The 22,602-nt window shown below is 34.7% G+C and overlaps 8 protein-coding genes across 12 annotated transcripts in view; 3 read left to right on the top strand and 5 right to left on the bottom strand.

The window, feature by feature from the left end:
- LOC123012554 (katanin p80 WD40 repeat-containing subunit B1) overlaps positions 1–2,892 on the bottom strand; it is a 31,041-nt gene extending 28,149 nt beyond the window's left edge. Inside the window, exons 1-2 of the mRNA XM_044410560.1 lie at positions 2,611–2,892; positions 1,752–2,563 (exon numbers count right to left, since the gene is read on the bottom strand). Of these exons, the coding sequence (XP_044266495.1) occupies positions 1,752–2,563; positions 2,611–2,644 (846 nt within the window). The 5' untranslated portion in view covers positions 2,645–2,892. The remainder of the gene's footprint in view (positions 1–1,751; positions 2,564–2,610) is intronic.
- A 360-nt stretch (positions 2,893–3,252) lies between these two features.
- Positions 3,253–4,158, top strand: LOC123012930 (sugar transporter SWEET1). The gene is made up of 4 exons (XM_044411166.1): positions 3,253–3,414; positions 3,466–3,667; positions 3,718–3,996; positions 4,049–4,158. The coding sequence occupies exons 1-4, from the start codon at positions 3,341–3,343 to the stop codon at positions 4,133–4,135; spliced, it is 642 nt and encodes a 213-aa protein (XP_044267101.1). The 5' UTR covers positions 3,253–3,340; the 3' UTR covers positions 4,136–4,158.
- Positions 4,052–6,091, bottom strand: LOC123012929 (protein lifeguard 3-like). 2 transcript variants are annotated; one of them, XM_044411164.1, is made up of 8 exons: positions 5,802–6,090; positions 5,548–5,759; positions 5,446–5,502; positions 4,757–4,844; positions 4,584–4,709; positions 4,387–4,539; positions 4,195–4,342; positions 4,052–4,135 (listed from the first exon to the last, which is right to left on the bottom strand). In XM_044411164.1, the coding sequence occupies exons 1-8, from the start codon at positions 6,024–6,026 to the stop codon at positions 4,125–4,127; spliced, it is 1,020 nt and encodes a 339-aa protein (XP_044267099.1). In that variant the 5' UTR covers positions 6,027–6,090; the 3' UTR covers positions 4,052–4,124. The 2 variants fall into 2 exon arrangements, with proteins under 2 accessions (XP_044267099.1, XP_044267100.1); XM_044411165.1 differs by having other exon boundaries at positions 4,126–4,342; positions 4,497–4,539; positions 5,802–6,091.
- Positions 6,092–6,380: 289 nt separating this feature from the next.
- Positions 6,381–7,642, bottom strand: LOC123012687. Its single transcript, XM_044410761.1, has 7 exons — positions 7,522–7,642; positions 7,270–7,478; positions 7,167–7,223; positions 7,031–7,121; positions 6,852–6,980; positions 6,649–6,804; positions 6,381–6,600 (listed from the first exon to the last, which is right to left on the bottom strand). The coding sequence occupies exons 1-7, from the start codon at positions 7,597–7,599 to the stop codon at positions 6,427–6,429; spliced, it is 894 nt and encodes a 297-aa protein (XP_044266696.1). The 5' UTR covers positions 7,600–7,642; the 3' UTR covers positions 6,381–6,426.
- Positions 7,643–7,655: 13 nt separating this feature from the next.
- On the bottom strand, positions 7,656–9,295 carry LOC123012686. Its single transcript, XM_044410760.1, has 7 exons — positions 8,727–9,295; positions 8,473–8,681; positions 8,365–8,421; positions 8,229–8,319; positions 8,056–8,184; positions 7,854–8,009; positions 7,656–7,808 (listed from the first exon to the last, which is right to left on the bottom strand). The coding sequence occupies exons 1-7, from the start codon at positions 8,910–8,912 to the stop codon at positions 7,656–7,658; spliced, it is 981 nt and encodes a 326-aa protein (XP_044266695.1). The 5' UTR covers positions 8,913–9,295.
- Positions 9,004–10,255, top strand: LOC123012689 (mannose-P-dolichol utilization defect 1 protein homolog). The gene is made up of 2 exons (XM_044410762.1): positions 9,004–9,437; positions 9,483–10,255. Exons 1-2 carry the CDS (start codon positions 9,338–9,340, stop codon positions 10,115–10,117), a joined length of 735 nt encoding a protein of 244 aa, XP_044266697.1. The 5' UTR covers positions 9,004–9,337; the 3' UTR covers positions 10,118–10,255.
- Positions 10,256–10,564: 309 nt separating this feature from the next.
- On the top strand, positions 10,565–11,793 carry LOC123012986 (protein l(2)37Cc). The gene is made up of 3 exons (XM_044411247.1): positions 10,565–10,649; positions 10,783–10,880; positions 10,927–11,793. The coding sequence occupies exons 2-3, from the start codon at positions 10,790–10,792 to the stop codon at positions 11,664–11,666; spliced, it is 831 nt and encodes a 276-aa protein (XP_044267182.1). The 5' UTR covers positions 10,565–10,649; positions 10,783–10,789; the 3' UTR covers positions 11,667–11,793.
- A 1,556-nt stretch (positions 11,794–13,349) lies between these two features.
- Positions 13,350–22,602, bottom strand: part of LOC123012425 (NPC intracellular cholesterol transporter 2 homolog a) — a 328,174-nt gene continuing 318,921 nt past the window's right edge. Inside the window, exons 1-4 of one of the 4 annotated variants that reach the window (XM_044410325.1) lie at positions 14,159–14,364; positions 14,005–14,112; positions 13,679–13,955; positions 13,350–13,417 (exon numbers count right to left, since the gene is read on the bottom strand). In XM_044410325.1, the coding sequence (XP_044266260.1) occupies positions 13,681–13,955; positions 14,005–14,112; positions 14,159–14,228 (453 nt within the window). In that variant the 5' untranslated portion in view covers positions 14,229–14,364 and the 3' untranslated portion in view covers positions 13,350–13,417; positions 13,679–13,680. Of the gene's footprint in view, positions 13,418–13,678; positions 13,956–14,004; positions 14,113–14,158; positions 14,365–22,602 lie in introns of those variants that run through there. The other 3 variants (XM_044410326.1, XM_044410328.1, XM_044410331.1) reach the window with 3 other exon arrangements.

Raw genomic sequence — 22,602 nt, 5'->3', positions numbered from 1 at the left:
AAAACGTACTGAAACGTTCGAAAAATGCACAAATAATACAATTTTTGACTTGATTTATAGATTTTTCGGTTTATTTTAACGAAATTTTAGTACAAAAAGTTGCTTAGAAGCATTCTGGATCAAATTTTGTGTTTTCTCGGCTCATTCTTGACTCAAAATGAACAAAATAACATCAAAGTCGAAATTTTTCAACCTGTTTAAATGAAGTTTTTCGAAAATTTTTGGGTTTTGACTTAAAATGAACAAAATAACATCAAAGTCAGCCTGTTTAAACGAAATTCTTTGAAAACTTTTGGGTTTTACCTCTAAATTAAACACTTGGAAAAAGCACAAAATACCATTTTTGGTCAAATTTGTTAAATTTTTAGTATTTTTTTAACGAAAATTTTCGAAATAATTGCGTTACAAAACATTCGAAAATTGTAAAAATATAATAAAATTTTCAACTTATTAATTTGTTGATTTTTTGGTTGTTTTAACAAAATCTCGCAAAAACCTGAGTTTTGGTACCAATCCGATCAAATTTTGTATTTTCTCGGGTTATTTTTGCCTTAATTGTGATAAAAAAACTACTTAAACCGAGCGAAATTTAAAAAAGTAATAACATCAATTTCAATTTAATTTTGTAATTTATCACCTTGTTTAAACAAAATTTTTCAAAAAATTTATAGTTTGGTTTTATTTTAATTACATGGTTATAAACACTCGGAAAAAGCAAAAAACACCATTTTTACAAAAACTGTTGAATATTCGGCTTATTTTTAACAAAATTTTACAAAGAAAATGTAGTAGAATGTTCAAAAATTGCAAAAATAATATAATTTTCGATTTATACTGTTGACTTTTTAGGTGTTTTAGCAAAATTTCACAAGAAATCTGATATTCTAGTACAAAATCTTGCTTAAAAGCATTTTCGGCCAAATTTTGTGTTTTCTCAGCTTATTTTTGACTCAATTTTGCACAAAAGCTAGTTAAATCGAGCAAAATAAACAAAATAACATCAATTTCAATTTATTTTTCCACTTTTTAAGCAATTTGTGAAATAAAAGAGCCTCTGGTTCAAAAATGAATTAAAAAATAAAATCAATTTCGATTTAATTTTGTAATTTTTCCGCCCGCTAAACAAAAATTTTGATTTTTTTTGTTTTTATCTCAAAAACGTACTAAAACACTTGAAAAAGGCAAAAATAACGCCGTTTTGGCCAATTTTGTTAGATTTTCGCTTTGTTCGAAATTTTACGTTTCAAAGCTAAAAATGTAAAGCATTCGAAATGTAAAAAAACAGATAAAAAAAATTACGAAATTGTCAAGTTTTGGCTGAAGAACGTGTAAAATGCTCGAAAAAATGCGAAATTATTAACCTGATTTAACCACAGAGTTACAACAGTTTTTCATTTCCAAAAAAGCACCTGACTAGTATGAAAATCACCAGATCTGGTGACATTTGATCTGATCTGGCAACACTGTACAAGAATTGATTTCGTACCTTTCCATACGTGCTGCATTAGCGAAAGTTTTCAATAATAAATCGTCAGAGAAAGGTTTTTCTCAACCTTGAAACAAATCGATTTATATTTAGTTTTTTGACCCGATGCACAAAATTTTTGTAATCGACTTAAGAAAACAAATAAAGTTGAATATAAATTGCAAATTACGTTTGTGCTCTGATGTAACAGACTTTCAGAATTAAAATTAGACATCTGATGTAATAATTTGAACAAAAATTGTGTTTTTTTTTTTCAAATACTTACCAGTTGATTTTGAGCGATAGAAATATCAGCCACGCCACTCCAATTAACCATCACGGAATCAAAAAGCCTATTGGGCTCCCATCCCACAACTTTCAAATAATCCCTAAGCCCCACAAACAGCCTCTCCCCATCGGGATTAAAGCACATACACCTCACTAATCCCAAATCCCTCTCACTCGACACTACAGTAAAATTCTCCAAATCGAAAAACTGCACCGACCGATCGGCACTTCCCGACGCTAATAAAAACTCATGTGGATGAAACTCGACACAAGTCACCGAATTCAAATGCTCCCCGAAATCCTTCAACACCCTCCCAACCCTCAAATCCCAGATTTTCAGCGTAGCGTCGTCGCCCCCGGAGGCAATCCAGTGCCCATCTGGGCTGAATTTCAGACTGTTGATGGTACCCTTGTGACCGTTGTAGGTAAAAATACAGCCCTTTTTCCTACTATCCCACATTTTGATCGAACAATCAGCGCTCCCCGAGGCGAGAAAATCGCCATACGGGTGAAAATCCACACATTTGAGGGCGTTTTTATGCCCGTTGAGGGTGCGAACGAGTTTCGCCGCCTCCAAGTCCCAGACTTTGAGGGCTCCGGCCCTGGAACCGGCACAAACCAGCTCCTCAAACTGGTTGAATTGGACGCACTCAATGGGGGTTGTGTGGCCACTCAAACTCATGAAGCAAGTGTGCTTGCCGATGGCCCACAAGTTGACCTTCTTGTCGTCGCCCCCGGTCACCATCACGCGGCCCGATTTGTGCCCCAAAGACAGACAGTTCACTTTGGCGTCGTGGGCCATCAACTCCTCTGAAATTGAGATATTATTACGGTTTTTTCAGGTTAGACTGACTTACGGAGCTTCCATGACTTTTTCTGAAGGGTTGCCATTGTCAGACAGCACTAAAGGGTTCGAAATACTGAAAATGGTTTATAAATAGATAAGCTTGATTGGTAGGTTGTAAAACTGGGATGGTTTGAGCATTTTTCGGTGAGGTTTGAACGGTTATGACGGTTTCACGTTTAAAAAATCACTTGAAGCACTGAAAAAACTGCTTTATCGCACAAGATATTAAAGAGAACTGAGCGAAAAACCGATTTTCTTAATTCGGTGGAAGGACGTACACATATCTCTGACGTTTAGGCCACGCATAATCCATACAAGCAACTATCCATACTTATGAAATGGACAAAATACAACTATCTATATTAAACATGCTTTTTACAACAAATTACTACAATTAAATAAAACACCCAGTCATTCCCCAAAACGTGTTTGCTAATTTCTTAATTACAATTTAAATAATTTTAAAAAATCGTATTAAGGACCGAAACAACAGATGAGCGAAACATAAAAATAACACCACACTAAATTGTTTCATTTTTATTATTATTGTTTACACAAATTTTTCAAACTACATTTATGTTAATACGTGTTTTATGTTGGGAAATTAATAAAAATAGATGGAGTTTCGTCTATTTGCACATTGTCGGGCATTTTTGTGTATTCTGTGTTGCCTACTTCTCGCATTTTGACGTTTATCCACGTTATCAATATTTGTAATCAGTCCTCAAAAATGTGCAATAATGTTGGAAGATTACAAAAATGTGATTGCCACCACAGCCTCAATCTCTACAATTTTGCAGTTCTTAAGTGGAACGTAAGGGCGACAAGTCTGGTAAAAACCAATAATGAATTTGTGAATTTTCAGCTTGATTTGTTTAAAAATCTCGAGAAATAAAAGCACGGGCGATATTTCCCCATTTCCCTTTGTTAGTGGTTGTTTATCGACGAGTCTGTGGCTCCGTTATGGTTTTTTTATCGAAGACCGTTCCATAATTTTGGTGAATACGATCGGAGTCAGTTTATTTTTTGCCTATGTTGTCACATTCGTCATGTATAGTATCAAGAAGGTGAATATTTCGTTGATTAATTATTACTCATTCGAGAAAATCGTTTTTAGTCATCAGTATTACGCCAAGTTGCCGGTTGTGTAACCGTTTTGGTCGCGACTTTGGTCTACATCCAACACCGAGAGAATTTTGAAGAAGCGAAAAGTTCCTTGGGAATTGTGTGTTGTTTTGTAACAATCTTGTTCTTTGCCGCCCCACTTGCCTCACTACTGCACGTTGTTAGGGTGAAAGACACTGAAAGTCTGCCGTTTCCCATCATTTTGGCCAGTTTTATTGTCTCAATGCAGTGGCTTGTTTATGGAGTTATACTAGAGGATAAATTTATACAGGTTTGGCAACACAAGGGAAAAAAACACAAAATTATATTGTTTTTTTTTCCAGATACCAAACTTTTTAGGGTGCGTCTTATCCGGTTTCCAGTTGACTCTATTTTGCATTTATCCAAAAATCAGAGTTATTACAGTGTAACTAAAATATATTTTATAATTTTACAGTTGCCAATTTGACGGAAAAAAATCAATTATCACCCCCCATGCAATATTGGTACAATTGAAGCAGGTGCATAAAAATGTAAACAATGTCAATGTAGAGACTCAGAGCCCCCACGATGTATTCCTCGGGTGATAGTTCCAGTCGTCGCCCCCCAACAATCATCTGAGTGTCATACATCAGCCACTAAAAAAAATTAAGTTTGTTTTTTGACTAAATTTGATTCTTACAAAAGTAAAAATTAGAGTGGCAATAGCCGAATACACGACGTGTAAAATGGGCATTCGTATGCCCACAAGAGCCAAAATCATGATTACCAGACCATAGAGAACTAACATACCAGTCGCTATACAGAGACACATTCCACAACCTGTAACATCCCACTAAAAAAAAAGTTAATTTAGTTTCAAAAGTATTTTAGTTCAACCTTAGTTTGTATTGCAAATAGGGACACCATTGTACATAAAGCTGCAGTAGTACCAACTGCGCATAAAATGATCAGGGATGGTACTCTTGCACAGAGACCCATTAAAAGTAGAGTCATTGCAATTGTCTGGAAATTGAAATGAGAAAAGTTTTCAGGTTGTGGTATCGCATTACTAGAATCGCCAATAAAATAAAATTTAAAGGGAAATGATGTCGGACTTGAGTGCACACCACGCAGCAATAAACAGTGAAGAAGACAATCCTGAAATAACAGTCTTTTACCGAAATATATTTTCAGTCTCATTTTTAGTAGTCTCCAAGTTACAGGTTTCTTTTTTGGTGTATAACTGGTTGCCTGACTAAGAACGCATTGATAACTTATTTTTTAAAAGTTGTGTGTACAGAATGCGCCAGAACTCGCGCCCCAGAGAAAAATACCATATAAGGTAAGATACCAGGAACATGGAAAATTTTATCTATAAAAATTTCGAAGTTACGAGGGTTTAAAGTTTACACTTTGACTCTATTTATTTCTGTTGGAAAAATAATTTTCCAAGTATTTTTGCTATAGGCTATTAAACGAGGAAACAAGAAAGCTGTATCCTAAATTGTAACTCTGTTCAATGTTATTTGTGGCTTTTATTGGCAAAATTTTTGTCCCTTTACTAAATAATTGTAAAAAAACATATACAAGATCATCAGTATCATTAAATAGAAATAAAAAAATGTCAAATGTCAAAAAATTTTGACAGATAGAATTAAAAAATTTTTTTTTTCATGTTCCTGGTGTCTTACCTTACTTGAAAATTTTCTCTGAGGCGCGAGTTCTGGCGCACCCTGTATAGGGAGACTACGACACGTACATGGCACCAATCATAATAGGGAATCCATATAGAATCATAAAAATCCTCGTGTTTTTCCTAAAAATCCAATTAAGCTCCAAATATTCAAAAACCTTTACGCACTCATAGGCCACAAGAAAGACAAAGGCGAAGGTGAAGGCCAATTGCGCTGACAAAATTGTGTACACCCTCTGTACAAACCGATTACGAATCTTGATAGTATCAAAAGCATCAGTAAAAATTTCTCCACCACCGAAAAAGTTGAAACCAAAGTCAGACTGGCGTTGCCTTACTGGGGGTGCGTGAGCGACATTTATCGGTTGGGGGTAACCACCCTAAAAAATTGTTAAATCTTATCAAAATTTTGATGTACTTACGTAAGGCTCTTGGTAGGTTCTTTGCTGGTAGACGGGGGTTCGTCGTTGGTCGTAAGTGGGGTCGGGGTAGTAGTAAGCTTGTTGGGGTTGATAGGGCGGTTGGCCGGGGTATGGGGGAGGCTGTTGGGGTTGTTGGTAGGGAATTACAAGGACTTCAAGTTCTGTTTCGGGTTGGGGGAGTTGTGGGGAACCATCTTTGACTTTTTCGGGGGTGGTGTCACCCATTTTGGAGACGTTGTGACAGGTCAAGATTTCTCATAATGACAGTTTTGTGACAAATTATAAATAATGGTAAACCTGTTTTTAAATTTAAATTAAAATTTTTAGTTGAAGCGCTACCTAGTAAAGTTTTTCCGAACTGTCAAAATACAGTTTTCTACTCTTTTTAAGTAATAAATATTGATAAACCGTTTTATTTGGTTTCAGGATTTGCGTTATTTTTTCAATTGAGGTAAAACTCTATTTCCATTAACCTCAATTTTAAAACTACAATTAATTTTGTAAAATTTTTACGTTGTCAGATTGGTACTAAATTTGAATTTTAGGTTGGCGACCATGGTTGTCAAATTCAAATTTATTTTTACTAACCAACATTTATTTAAATTACACTTAAAATACAATAAATTCAGCTTTCTAAAACAGTGTCATCTGGTGGTTTTCTATCCCTAAATAATATGGTTATGGCCTTGAAGACGTATAAAGTCGTTATGCTCATGTACATTACAATTGCTCCAAAAACAAAATCGGATGTGTTCAATATTTGTTCTTTTATAATTTGTCTCATAAGAAGTATCATAAACTGTAAAATTAGAAAACAATTTGTTTTCCAACAAAATGGTGGTCTTACCGCAACATCCAGAATAGTTAGAATCGTTGAAACGACTATGAAATCCCAACGAAATAGATCTTTACATAAAAAATACAAGCCAAATGCGACGACTCCACACACAACAACAGTGATAGCCATAATAACACCACACATATTCAGACTCATAATTTCCCACTGCCAAGCCCGAATTATTAAAACTTTTCAAAATAAAAATACTTAACTTTTTTCTGTGACGCAATCAACGAAATCATAAAACAAACCACAGTGAGACATCCGAAGAGATTCGTCATGACTAAAGCGAAGTTAAATTTACTAGCAAGCGCTCCAAACATGAGAATCACGCAAAGTGTCTAAAACCAAACAAGTTTTTATCAACAAAACCCCCTTTTACCCCCCCTACAATGACAAAAAGGCAAATTAAATTAATCGGTTTTTGCCGAATCCAAGTCGAGCAGCAGACCATAAACGCCGTAATCACAACCGAAAACGCCCTAAAACCCACAATTACTCTCACAAAACCCCACAAGAACACCTACGTGAAAATGACCAACAAGAGGATCCAGTTATTGGCCAGACTCTTCGAGGCACCATCCCTGCAAAAGCACATTTAGCGATGCAATCGCCCCAAAACCCACTTGCTTGTAAAGCGTCACGAAGTAAAACACGAACGAGAAGAGCATCTGCAAGCCCACAATCACGAAAACGTGCTGGACGAACCAGTTCCGGTTGCGCAAGTTCCGGAAGGACAAGGCGAAGAGGCGAGTCACCACACTCTGGTCCTCGGGGAGGACGTCCTCCGCGTAGTAGCTACTCACAGTGGCGCCGATGGTGTATCGCGAGGGGGTCCCCTGGAAGGCATCGGTGAGGTGAGGCGGGATTGGGGCTCCTTACCGTCTGGGAGCGGGCTTCCCCCATTTGGGCGATGGAGGCCACTTGGGGCTGGTTCAAGTTGCCGACGTAGCGGGGCATGACTCGAGAAATTTGAAAAGTGTCAAAACAATGACAGGAAAATAAAACGACAAATATCATAGTTTTCGACAGTATTTAATGAACTTGATTATGGACATGGGGAAGAGGGGGAGGTGGATGGCAAGGGTGATAGCCCCGTAAATGTACTCTTGCAATAAAAGACGCTCTTCCTCGCAAATTGCGATTTGACGAGTCATGTATAGGAGCCACTGAAACGCATCATAAATTTTAACCAATTTCAGTTTTTCTCTCACCATAATTAATAACTGCATTAGTGCCGAAGTTAAAAGCAAAAACAAGAGATCGTATTCGGTAAAATCAATAAAATTCAACCCAATCACAACCATTCCGGTGATAAACGCTACATAAAAAAACGTGAAAACATGAAGACAGTTAGAAGTTACGTCCCACTGAAAATTACGAAATAAAAATCGGTTATTACCAATTAATCTTTACTTTGTGTTGGCACGAAAGTAGTATTATTGTAAAAAGAACCACAACAGTGAGAGATATGCCATAAATCGCTGACCAGATGATATTCAAAGGTGCGTGGCTTGAAACTAGAGTTATTCCTACACAAAAAGTCTGAAAACAGTTAAAATCACCCACAAATTAGGAAAACTACTCACAAGTAGCAAAAAAACAACACAATTGGACGGGAAATAACGCCGCAGTTTGATACTAAAAACCAACATTACTTCCAGTGCCAAATAAATCATTCTGAAACTACATAAAGAGTCTCTACTTTGCTTTCATGATACTCACATGAAAATTACGAATAAAATAAGCCAGTTTTCCTGAAAGAAATCGCAAATTGGGTGACTGTAAAAAAAAACGTGAGTTTTTTAAAATAAAATTCTCTTCAATACGTACTAGAATCTAGTGAGCAAAAGAAGGGCTAAAATGAGCAAAAAATGACAAATTAAAATCGCATAAGTCCATCGTACAAACTTATTTTTGTTTCGGATACATACAAAAATTGGAATTTCGTTTACGTTGATTGAAAGAATCTCGTCCGGGGTGTTTACACTGAGAATGGAGGCACTTGGAGCCTCACTAACGGGGGGAACAAGCGAAAAACTCTAAAATTGCACAATTAAACGCGTTTTTAGCTAAATTTCACGTACCGCATATGATTCTAAAACCGATTCACGAGGAAAATAAACGTGTTGTTTTTTGGTTTTCGGCTCAGGGGGGCTAAACGGTGTCTTGAACGGCAGCCACGAATCCGAGCTTGCGTCCCAAACCTTGCGTTTGCTCTTTGGCGAAAGGTATATTTCGATAACGGAATCATTTTTCAATGGGACACTCATCTTGACGTTTGAAATTTCGCGCCTCTGTCAAGTTGTTTAACCGAGTTATGGTTCTTGCGCTTTATGAATCGTGGTGTTAACAATTATTCAAAATTAATAAATTTCAAAATAAAATAATTTAATCAGGATTGATAATAAAAAAACCGATAACGTTTATTTAACTTAAACAGTTGACTTAACATGACTTGACCAAGTTATGGATTTAGTCTGTTATGGGTCGTGGTGATTCACATTCAAAAATTAGATAATAATCTCAAGATAAAGTGATTTAATCACAACTGATGACAAAAGGAACCCATGACGTTTATTTAATTTAAACAATTAGTTTTATCACCAAAAATCGCAAATAATATAAATAACGTGACCTAACCTCACCACCGACCTTGACGTGTCATTTTCATTTGAGCTTGTCATTTGACACAAAAATGGGGTCACAACCGCTAGAATTTTTTCGACAAGTCCTTTTATTAGTATTTACGCCCCACTGCTACGACAATTATTTCCTTCATTTCAATTTTTTTGATGGTGAGTACACAAAGTGAGGTTATGTCAATTTGACACTTTTTTCAGGTCCCTGTTTCTCATCAACATTGAGTAAATGTCTAGGTTTAGGCATAATTCTAGGCTCACTTTTAGTCAAATTGCCCCAAATTATCAAAATCTACAGAAGCAAAAGCGGGGAAGGCATCAGTTTGCTCAGTGTGACTTTGGACTTGACTGCAATCACAATTTACGCATCTTACAGTTTTCTTAAACAGTTTCCGTTCAGTGCGTGGGGCGATGCCGCGTTTCTTGCAATACAGACAGTCCTCGTGGGGGTTCTAGTGCTCTATTATGGGGGCTCGACCCCAAAAGCGCTCCTCTACTTGGTTGGTTATTTGTTAATCAATTTTATTTTAATGAGTGGCTTGACCCCTCTCAGTGTATTGTGGACATTGCAAGGTTGTAATATTTTCATTGTAGTTAGCGGGAAATTGACTCAAGCTTATAGTAATTACAAAAATGGAAATACAGGTCAATTGTCAGCTGCTACTCTGATTATGTTATTCATGGGGTCCCTAGCGAGGATTTTTACCTCTATTCAGGAAACTGGAGATAAAATTGTCATTCTAACGTATATTGCGAGCACTTTAGCCAATGGGGTCCTTGTGGCACAGTTGCTCTACTACTGGAACACAGCCTCACAAAAGGAAAAGGCTCACTAGGGATTTAGGGGTTAAAATGTGCATGAGTTTTAATTCTAAATTTCAAGCGTAAAGACTGTCAATTCGTGTAGTTTATCATTTGTAAGTTCTTGATTATAAAATTGTTTCGGGAAAAATAAAACTGGTAATTAGGTAAAAGTGTTAATGATTATTTTTCACATTGTTTTGAATTTTCCAAAAATCATTAATAAAAAATTCAAACTTATTTTCCAAAGTGTAGTTATTTTCGTCAACAAGTTTGGTATTAACTGTCACCTCAACAATACAAAATATTCCAATAGCAAAGAAAAAATAATGAAACAATCCACTCTTGTGTGATTTATTCACGCTTTACTAGTTGTAAAACTGATTATCACATTGTTCCGATAACATTTTCCGAAGTTTACGAATTAAAAAATTCAAAATACGGTTATTTTCATTACCAATATTGGTACCACCAATTTCACTGTCAAATGTCAAAGTCTTCCATTTTGTTTTAAGAGCGACTCGTGAGATTGCCGGTTGATTTATTGTGTTTTTAAGTTTATTACAGGTAATTAATTATTTTTAATATAGTAAGAGACGTTATGTTTTTGTATTAATTACGTCTTTTACACCACACATGGATTTTTTTGTGATAAACCAAGTTTGGCCGACATAACCTAACATTTTTCACACTTTTTCAGATAAACGATGTCTGCGGCGCAGTTATTTAACAGAATTGGTCAGTTCGGCCTTGGGGTAGCTCTAGTCGGGGGCGTTGTCAATTCGGCGTTATACAATGGTAAAAATTGCGTAAAAACTCCAGTTTTGTAAAAGTGTGTTTACAGTCGATGGGGGCCACCGCGCCGTCATTTTCGACCGCTTCTCTGGCATAAAAAAACAGGTGATCGGCGAGGGCACCCACTTTTTCATCCCTTGGGTGCAACGCCCCGTCATCTTCGACGTGCGTTCGCGCCCCCGCAACGTCCCCGTCATCACTGGAAGCAAAGACCTCCAAAATGTCAACATCACCCTTCGTATTCTCTTCCGGCCCGTGCCCGACCAACTCCCTCGTATTTACACAGTGTTAGGGCAAGACTACGAAGAACGCGTCCTCCCTTCCATCACCACCGAAGTCCTCAAAGCCGTCGTGGCGCAGTTCGACGCCGGGGAACTCATCACACAGCGTGATTTAGTCTCGCAGAAGGTCAGCGAGGACCTCACGGAGAGGGCGTCGCAGTTTGGGGTTATCCTCGATGATATTTCCATCACGCATTTGACATTCGGACGGGAATTCACACTGGCTGTGGAGTTAAAACAGGTGGCGCAGCAGGAGGCTGAGAAGGCGAGGTTTTTGGTGGAGAAGGCCGAGCAGAATAAAAAGGCGGCCGTGATTTCGGCCGAGGGGGATGCTCAAGCCGCCATTTTGCTGGCGAAGGCCTTTGGGGATGCAGGAGAAGGGTTGGTGGAGTTGAGGAGGATTGAGGCGGCGGAGGATATTGCGTATCAGTTGTCGAGGTCAAGGCAAGTGTCGTATTTGCCAGGGGGGCAGAACTTGTTACTCAATGTGTCTACGCCGACGAATTAAGGGGCCCAAGGGGAGAGGAGTCAGGTGTTTTGTTTGACTCGGGACTAGGAGTGAACTAGGATATGTACCAATTATTTTATTATTTAAGGCCATTTACTGTTACTGTTAATAAATTTTATAAAATAAATGGTGTTTTTTTTACTCACAATGTAAAGGGAAAGCTATTTTTACTACCGTGCGATCAAAAAAAAATAAATTAGAGTAGGCGGTGATTAAAGTTTTTCAGATGGCAATCCTGATTTTTGACATCAAATGTTATCGGAAACTTTGACAAGTTTGCGTTTTATTCCTTTTGAGTGAAATAATGTTCACTTCCGAGCAGAAAATTTTTATTTCTGTACAGGAGGAAAACGGTGGATGGTCATTTTCACTTTCAGTTTGTGTGAAAAAATTCCAGTCAATGTGTTGCCAACTGTATAATTTAATCGACGCCTACTCTAATTTATTTTTTATTTGATCACACGGTATTTCGATGTTACTTTTTGAAACTGTTTTTGGTAACTTTTATGCAATAATGTTACCAGCTCTGAGCATATTGTCCGTTGGTTGGCTTATTGGCAATAGGTCACAATTCTACTGGTGGTATGGAAATTAATTTTTCATTTGTTTAATTAGAAAGGAAATTAAGAAAACTAACGCTTTCGATTTTTTTATGTCAACTGTCACTTAAATTTTAAATAAAGTGTGGCCAATATAAATTATTTAACATGAAACTTACTAGACACAACAGATGAAAGAACCGGGTGACTGCAAATGAATGTTTTTTTTTTCAAGTTGGCGTTAAATTTAAAACCTTAGTTTGGCAGCCTTGACATTCAAATGTGAAAATGTTTTGCAATTTAGAGGCAATTGTCTGTTATTCAGTTATGATGTAAAATCACTGGCAAAGTTAATTTTCCATAAGTCATTTAATTACAAAACAGAAAACACGGCTAGGAAATAAAAAACTTAACGCTTTCGATTTTTTTGACCTGTCAATTATCACTTAATTTTTAAATAAAGTGTTGCCAATACAAATTATTTAACACGAAACTTTCTTGACATATGAAAATACCGGGTGACTGTAAATGACTGTTTTTATTCTCAAGTTGGCGCCACATTTAAAATCTTAGTTTGACAACCTTGACTCTCAAATTCAAGGGTCAAAGTCATTTGCGATAACGTAAATTCCCAATAATTCATCTTTTTTTTTAACACAAACATTTACACTATTCAAGAAGTTTTAGTTGTAATGACAAGATTAATAAAAACAAACTCAGTCTAAAGTCCTTGAATTCGTTCCACACACAATTTCAATTAAAAGCAAATATTGTTTACGCTCGCTGAAGAAAAAAGTAACCGTTCAATTTATATGAAAATAACTTTTCCTTGGTCCCGAACTTGGCCTTAACTTTTGAAACTAATGAGAATTTAAGACAAAAGTAGTTTTGTGATGAGTATCGCAGTGATGCGACACTATTTTTAATTAAAACAACCCCGGGACGTCGATATCCAGCCGTGTGGTGGAAAAGCAGCCGCCTTCATCAAAGTCAAGTCCATCGACACCTTCTTCTAACGTTATTTATTACATGCTGGTATGCATGCCTTAAAACAAGTCAAATGCGTCGATTAATCAGAAATGATTAATATCTCTTTGAGACTATTTTGCAACCATTAATGAGGGACGAAGAAATAAAACCAGAGTGACTTTTGACAAATTTTTATTGCCCCAAATGCGGAACCTCCAGCCTTGGACCCAGCTGACATTGAATCTGAAAAAAAAACAAGAATGTTACATAACATTGCAACTAATCACACAAACAGTCGTTTTAATTAAGTCATAAACTAGGGTTTTTAACTATTCGTCCATTGGCAACACTGAATTATTGTTATATCAGGATCGCAAATGATTGACAATTGCCAACAAAAGTTTGACGTTTGAATTTGAGTCAGTTTGCCAAACTGGTGATGCCAATTTAAGAAAAAAATCACTAACTACTTCTAATTTTTTATTTACTTGGAAGGAAAATTACATTTAAGGCTTTTTTATCTGAATATCAAGTTTGAAACATTCCACATTTTCATTGTTATTGTCCTTATCCTGAAGCGAGAATTCCAGATTAAGACTCACTTCGGGAAATATGGGCAAAATTGTCATTCCATAGGTATATTCAACTTGTTGCCCCTTTTCAATGGGACACTTGGTGTTGGTAATACCATCACAAGCGTTGTCTTGACCCAAAGGATACGTCACATTTATACCCATAACATTAGCGAGAGCATTGGGGGCAATATTTACTAATTTACGAGCTAAAAAATTGTTTAGAACATTGAAAAAAATGGAAATTTGGATACATACGAGATTTGAATTTCAATGTCATGCTGGTCTCAGAGTTGATATAAAAAACGCAAGGTTCCTCGTCGCAGTTTTCAATTTGGACATCGTCGGGTAAAGGGCCATTGGTGCCTAGTTTTTTTTAATAATTTGCAAAAAAAAGAAAAATCTTACTCACATTTACTAACAATGGTGCTGTGGGCGCCCCCAAAAAGAAAAACAATGAAGAGGAGAGCAGAGATTGTCATTTTGATTCAATTTGAAATTTTTAATTTGGGTTTCGGTTTATATAGTCTGAGGAAAGCGACAAGTGTTTCACAGGTGTTCTTATCTAAATATAATTATTCCAGTTTAGGGAAAAACACTCGACTTATTAAAATTTTATTTTCTACAAAAGACTGATGAAAACTGTGGGATTTAAATTAGTTTAATCAAAAATTAAAAAAAAGTTGTTTTTTGAAAAAATAAGACGCTAATGAAAATTTATTTATTAACCTTATCGGTCAGTTTATGCAGGTGCAATCGCTATCAGTCTTTTCCAGAAAAATTATGAAATTGTTTTTCAATGACTAATTGAAACATGTTTCATCTTGAAGTAGCAAAAAAAATGTTTTGTCACCACCTCAATAAAAAACTCTGTGCAATGTTATGTTTTGTAAACGAATCCAAACAGGGCCAATTTTTCACCTTGTCTTGTCACACTGCTTATTAAAATTAATAATTGCGAAAATATCAAATACGCAAAAATAATTGATGTGGAATGTATGTTATTTAAATGCTGGTGACTTATATAAAACGCGCAATTAAATGAAAAAATGCGACTTGTTCTCAAAATGAGCATTAAAACACTCTGCTTTGGAGGATGACACATGAATCCGCCGAAATACTTAATCATTTCGTGAGGCTCTGCCTTGTTTAGAGTAAATTGGATTTGTTAAGTTGTTTCCTCTAAATTTAAAAAAATGTCAATTGAAAATTTTCAAAAGTTAGTTTTGCAAAAGACAATTGAGGAGACTTAAACATTGTCCAGAAATATCAATTTAAAAAATTCCAGACTTGCAACAAAACAAAAAATTATTGCAGAAATTTTCAAAAATGTAAAAATTAATCGAGACTTCAAAATATCAGGCTTCAAAAAACAGTTAGGGAAATTAAAAATGTCTTCAGAAAAACCGGCTTAAAAAATCTCTTTATTTGCAATAACAATAAAAAATTTTCTTAGAGAAAAAAGTTTTGCTGTTTTGTCATGGACTTTTATTGAATAATGCATTATTTTTGTTTTATTTTCCTTAAACATCAAACGTTTTTTATCGAATAAATCTTTAATGTTTTTTTAAGCGAGAATCTCAATAAATTTGAAAGATTTTGAGAAACCAAAAAAAATTGTATAATTAAGCCTAAAATGTGTTATTTTCGCTTGTTTTGATAGATTTGAAGCGTTTTCTATTAAAAAAAACTTACTAAAATGTTAAAAAAATTTAAGCAAAAAATCGCATTATATCTGAAATGAAATTTTTGCTAGTTTAGTTAAATTAAGAGCGTTTTTAGTGATAAACTTACAAAATTTAGGAGATTTTGTCAAAACAAAGCAGAAATTTTGTCAAATTAAATCAAACATGCGTAATTTTTGCTAATTTTGATGGATTAGAGTGTTTTTCATTAAGAAACTCACTAACTTTAAAATATTTTGTTAAAAAAATGTAGTAAATTGTAAAACTAGATCTGAATTGCATTTTTTTCTACAAATTTAAAGCATTTTTCATTCGGAAGATTTTATTAAAGATTTTATTAAAACAAAACGAAAATCGCTAAAGTAAGTTTGAAATGCATTATCTTTACATATTTCGATAAAAGATAAATTTTCAACGGAAAACTAACAAAATTTAGAGATTGTGCCAACACAAGAAAGAAAAATCAAAAACTGAAATGAATCACCTGGGCCCACTCCTAATTACGCCTCTGCATGAGTGTATTTCAATTTAAAAAACACATGTTTCTATTTTGTGTCTTTAGCAATGCTGTTAACAAACTCATTTGGGTGCGTTAAAATAGTCTAGTGTTTTTTCTTGTTTTTAATGTTGGTGCCAATGTCATTGAAAGTAAATTGCAACAATAAATGTATTATTTTGTTTTGGTCTTTATTAGGGTAAATCCGGGAGAAATGGTCCACATGTAAAAAACCTCCTGTAATTATGGCCTTCATTTCAATTCAAACCACAAATGTTTTTTTTCCTCATAGCATAAACTTTAATAAAAAAACACATTTTTTCTAATAAAAAATTATACAGTTTGTCCCCGGATTGAATTTAAAAGAGAAGAAAAATTTGCCAGAACTGGAAAAGAATAAAATATTTTGCTTCACCTCAAACGAGCAAATCTACAGGTGCGCCAGAACTCGTGCAATTTAAAAAAAATTCTATCTAGAAAAATTTCGAAGTTATGAGAATTTAAATTTTGCACTTTGACTCTATTTACTTCTGTTGGAAAAATAATTTTCCATGTTTTTTTGCTACAGGCTATTGGAAGAGGAAACAAGAAAGCTGTATTCTAAATTGTAACTCTGTTTAATGTTATTTGTGGCTTTTATTGACAACATTTTTGTACCTCTACTAAATAATTATAGAGGGTGATGAAAAAAAGGCGCCCACGATTGAAACAGGCGCGTCCTTTTTTATTGAAACAGGCGCGTCCTTTTTTATTGAAACGTTGTGACCATCATTCCAAAAATAGTCTAAATAGATTCTTTTTAAAATTTAAACAGTTTGTCTAACAGCACGAAGCGGCAATATTGCACAAATTTCTTTTACTAGAAAACTATTTCACTCAGGTATTTTTCGTATCTAGGAAACCTTTTCGACTTTAATCGTTCAAATTTCACAGAACAAACAACATTGAAAATTGATTTTTTTGTTGTTACCGTTTCCAATAATTGAATATTACTTGGACATTTTCTGAATCCTAGGATATTTGCAATGTTGCAACATTGATAAATTTTCTTTGGAGCCAAGAAATGGTATCCAAACATCTTCAATAAAGTTTATTTCAATAGACTTTTTACACATTTTTTTTAAGAACACCGTCAACAGTATCAAAATCTAGACTTTAACAATGAAATTATTTTAAAACTGTTAATTATACAGATTTTTTTTCTAAAAAGGAAAGTCTATATCTTACTGATAAGAGCACAAATCCAATTTTGGTCTTCGAATTCGTCTTTAATAACAGATCACTTATAACGTGTGGGTTAACACGGGCGCCTTTTTTCATCATAGTGTATACAAGATCATCAATATCATAAAAAAATGTCAAATGTCAAAATTTTTTCACAGATAGAATTTATTAAACATTTTTTTCATGTTCCTGATATCTTACCTTTCTCAAAATTTTTTCTTTAGAGCGCGAGTATAATTAAAACTTCAATATTCTGACTTAGTGGAAAGAAAAGTTTATTTTTCTCTTGATTTTGGACTTGTAATAATTTTTCTGTTTCAATTTTTTTGAAAAACTTTAGTATAGGCAACTAAACATGCAAGGTAACCATGGTAACCGTATAAAAATCGTAAATTAGCAAGAGATTAGACAACCAAATATACAATTTTTTCGATTAGTGAAATCCAAAGTTTCGAAAGGGAGTTTAAAGCCGGTCAGTCGCCTCCGGGTTGACGTCCCGAAGAGCAACACCAGTTGATATCGCGTGTTGTAAGCCGCAGCAACATCCTAAAAGAAAACCTCCCTTGGCCATTTAATATTATAAGTTTTGGAGCACAGCAGACACACATCAGCCTCCTAATTCCAATATTCGAGTAATAATTGGGGGCCTTCGAACCCTTACGACCGCTTAGTATTATTGTTATTTACCCGTCGTGACATGCTTTCTCGCAAGAATCGTTCAAATTGCGTATCGAATGACATATGGTTTTAGTTTTAAGAAGCGAATTTCGCGAGCTCTAATGACAGTGATTGTGGAATCGGTGGGTAAAACGTGATGCTACAAAAATGCAGACTGAAATAAGAAAAATCGCCGCGAGTTTTGGTTTAAATCTTGTGGGGCTTCGTTCGCCCCCTAAAACCCAATTAATATAGCCGAAGACAAAGCCTCGCGACTCGCGAAGCGAAAGCCACCTGGCGAATTTTTCATCAATTAATAAAGCCTGCCACTAATTACATTAGCTATTAGCAGCCCCCTTATAATTATCCATTTCACCGCTAGGTGCTGAATCCCCCAATTAAAACTTGCTCCTCCGTCAATTCATCTTTCTCCAGCATCCATTTGGGCGTCTGCTTTTCTAAGTCGGCCGATCTTTTACAGCTCATTTGCATTTTAGAATTGCGGAATCCATCTTAGGTCGGTTTTGTTTTAATGTCAAGACGGTGGTGATTATTCAGGATTTAGGAGCGACGCAACCCTTTAGGACTGCCGCTGACAGATTGTCTTCTTGGGGGGCGCATTTTTTCATACGGGGGCTAATCGAGTTGGCGGTAACCTCTGACACGCGCTCTTAAATTTGAAGAGCGTCGTATTTTATCACAGGATGGCGAGCTAGTAATAGCTACTTATGTTTTACAACAGCGAAATACTCGTAAATAAGCAGCGATGACGTGTCCATTAAATTAGGATGCGATTTATGACCGAACCAACTGCATTAGGGAAAAATTCACAACGATGCACACAGGTCATCGATAAATTTTCAATCAAATGTTTGGCGTCTCAAAAACAAGGCAGAAACCTACACATTTAGCCGTTTTCCAAAGTAAACAATCAAAAAAAAAACCTTCAAAAAGCACTAATTTTTATGCATTTGAAAAGCACCCAAATATCTACAGGGTTATTCATAAATATGAACCTCAAAAATGACCTATAAAATGATGTTAATTTAAATAATAACTCGTGTCCTATCTCTACTGATAAGAATTTTACAGCCCTTGGAATGTGGGTATGGAAATTTGATTTTTTTGTAATAACTTTGGAACTATTTGACMAAATATTMTAAAATTTGGAACATTTYCYTGTGACAACATACCYTTTGAACTGGTAATCACGAAAACCGGATACATCTACTCAATTTCCGGTTCCAGCAGTTGCAGGTCACATTTTCTGTGTTTTTCCATTTTTTTGCTCTCTTAACACCAATTTTATATTGCCCAAATAGATAGAGAGATCAATTTCGAATAAAAAACGCATAACCTTTAATACCCCTAAAATGGACCGTTTCAAAGATATTTTAATTTAAACTGAGGACTGCACAACGCTGAAACCAAAAAGTAGGGATTTTGAATGGATGATATCCACGGTAACAAATGACCATGGTTCCACAAATCGCTGTCAGGCATCTGTCAACTTTGACATTGGACCATTCTTGGGCGATTAATTGAAAATATTTAATAAAAGAGTTTACTTCATCAGACTCCAAACGTAATCTACAATAAATCCAAATCGATCTCGTAGCATTTAATTTATAAATAATTCACAAAAATTTATCGTCAAAGTTAACAAATGTCTGGTAGGGATTTATGTGACCATGGTCATTGGTTGCCGTGGATATCATTTATTCAAAATTCATACTTTTTGGTTTCAGCGTTGTGCAGTCCTCAGTTTAAATTAAAATATCTTTGAAACGGTCCATTTTATGGGTATTAAAGGTTATGCGTTTTTTAATCGAAATTGATTACTCTATCGATTTGGGCAATAAAAAATTGGTGTTAAGAGAGCAAAAAAATGGAAAAACACAGAAAATGTGACCTGCAACTGCTGGAACCGGAAATTGAGTTTATGTATCCGGTTTTCGTGATTACCAGTTTAAAGGGTATGTGTCACAGGGAAATGTTCCAAATTTTATAATATTTGGTCAAATAGTTCTACAAAAAAATCAAATTTCCATACCCACATTCCGAGGGCTGTAAACTTCTTATCAGTAGAGATAGGACACGAGTTATTATTTAAATTAACATCATTTTATAGGTCATTTTTGAGGTTCAAATATTGCTTCATATTTATGAATAACCCTGTATAGAACACCAAAAATTAGGCACACAAACTGGAAAAACATTAGCCTCAACAACGCAAAAAGTTGCTTTAAATTTAAGGTAATTTTTTTTTCAAAAATGATTAAAATTAAAAAAAAAAAGAAAAAATTATTTATGATTAAAAGAATCTTATAAGACATTTATTCCAGTTTTTGACACTACCATTATATTCTCTGTATGGTCATTGCTTGCTGAGATGTCGATGATCAAAGACAAAAGGATCCTTTTTCATTTAAAGTCAGATATTTCAGCGATAAATTGAAAAACTGAAAATTTTGTTGAACCATTTTAGCAATTGCTATTTAGGTGTTTCTTTTAAAATTCAAAGTCGGCTCTCTCATTCATAAAATTCGGGAAAAGCAGTCGTGGAAAGAGCGTTAAATTGTCAACAAGCGCGTACAATGCGGGCCCATTCACTGTCTTCAATGGACTTGTTGTCTATCGGATTTTGTTTTGAAGATTGCGGGGGTGAACGATGTGCGGGGGTGCGGTCTCGCAGGTGTCCAACGTAGGTTTGGACGCGATGCTACCGTACAGATAAGCTCAACTTACAATTACCATATTCTCAACATAATGCAGATCGTTGAAGATTGGACACTTGGACGGCTCTTGTGACTAATGGGCCGTCGGAGATGCTCCGTGGTGGCCGGAAGTCGCTAAATGAGAAGAAAATTTATTCCATAGTGGGCGCTTTTTTGCCAGATTCGAACAGCATTGACTGTCATTTTATTGCCAACTGTCGTTCAGTTACTCAGTGTTTTTTATCAATATTGCCAACTAAAATTCACCGGCGCAGACCACTGTGAGTAGGATGGAAAATTTTGCTTCTGCACCAGGATTTGGTGACTTAAAAAATAAGGCAGAATCCTAAAAATTTAGCTGTTTTCCCGAAAGTAAACAACCACAAATGGATTAAAACCCTTCAATAAGTACTAATTTTTATGCACTCGAAAAGCACTCACATATCTGTAGACTACCAAAAATTGGGCACATAAACTGTAAAAACATTTTTTTTACGAAAACAACGCAAAAAGTTATTTTTTCTCTTTTCTTTAAATTGAATGTAAAAAAAACAATTCCAAAAATGATTAAAATTAAAACAAAGAAATGATTTACGATTAAAAGGATCTTACAAGACATTTATTCCAGTTTTTGAGACTACCCTTATATTTTCTGTGTGGTCGTTGGTTGCTGAGATATCGATGATCAAAGACAGAAGGATCTTTTTTCATTTAAATTCAGATATCTCAGCAACAAATTGAGGTAAAGAGAATATGAAAAAAGCATATTAAAAAAAAATCCCACGTCCGTGGACCAAAAACAAAAAAAATTAAAATTTCTTATTCTCGCGCTATTACGTAAGATTACGTGATAACCGTAAAACAGAAAAAAGTTTTGTCAAAAGATCTCAAAACTAGAAACTTAAAGCTTCAAAATAGTTTTTCTTTAATCTTGAATACAGCCTTTCAAAAATCACCAAAAAATTTAGGAAAATTTTTTGTTCCTTTATTTTTTTGGAGTAGTGTAGTATGATGAAGCAACAACCACTAAGGTTTGTATACTATTTTATTAAAAACAAGACATAATATGACAATTCAGGTTGGAAAGTGATCACTTCCTAATCAGTTTTTGGGTTGGGAAATGGCCATTTTCCAGTCTGAACTGTCATATTACATATCAACTACATTTGAAAGATTTTGGGAAAACAAAAAAATATAAAATTAACTTCAAGGCGTTTTTTATTTAAAAATTCACTGCTTTCAACAAAGCAGAAAATTGCAAAATTGTATCTAAACATATCATATTTCTTATAAAGTTAAGTCTAAAATAGATTATTTTTGCAAATTTTAGAACGTTTTTCAGAAAGAAATTGACAAAATTCGAGAGATTTTGTCAAAACAAGGTAAAAATTTTGTTAAATTAAATCGAACATGAATAATTTTTCATAATTTCGATAGATTTAGTATGTTTTTCATTAAGAAATTCACTAAATTCAAAAAAAATTGTTCAAACAATGTAGTTAATTGTACAATTAGTTCTAGTATTGCATTATTTTTTATATTTACTTCTAGAATTGCATTATTTACTTTGTAACGCTGTGTTATGTGTTATATTGTGTATATTTTATTTTGTGTTGTATACTTGTTGGAAATAAATTATTACTGTTTTATGCTTTTTTCTACAAAAAAAAAAAACATTTGTGATTAAGAAACTCAAAATCAGATCTAAAATATGTTACTTTAGTAAATTGTCATATTAGATCTAGAATATTTTATGTTCGAAAGATTTTACAACAAAACAGAAAATCGGAAAACTCATAAAATTTTAGATATTTTGCCAAAGCAAGGCAAAATTGTTATTATTAAAATTGTTACCTACCAATTTTCCGAATTTTTGGTGGCGGACATAAAAAATTTTGAAAATTCATTTCCAGCTTACGCACAACGACAGATGTCAGTTTTGGTTGAAATTTCCAACTAACGCAAAATTCCCTAGATTTAATTTTTTTTAAAACAGCTATTTTGCTGTATACGCATCTCGTATCGCAACTTTAAACTCTTGCTTGTTTTGTGAGGCAAAAACCCCAAAATAATCTCC

Source organism: Tribolium madens, unplaced genomic scaffold (assembly GCF_015345945.1).
Source record: "Tribolium madens isolate multiple individuals breed KSU strain unplaced genomic scaffold, Tmad_KSU_1.1 Scaffold_96;HRSCAF=242;Tcas5.2_LG5, whole genome shotgun sequence".
Taxonomy (NCBI): domain Eukaryota; kingdom Metazoa; phylum Arthropoda; class Insecta; order Coleoptera; family Tenebrionidae; genus Tribolium; species Tribolium madens.
The sequence above is the reverse complement of the archived record's forward strand: the minus strand, read 5'-3'. Positions and strand labels throughout refer to the sequence as shown.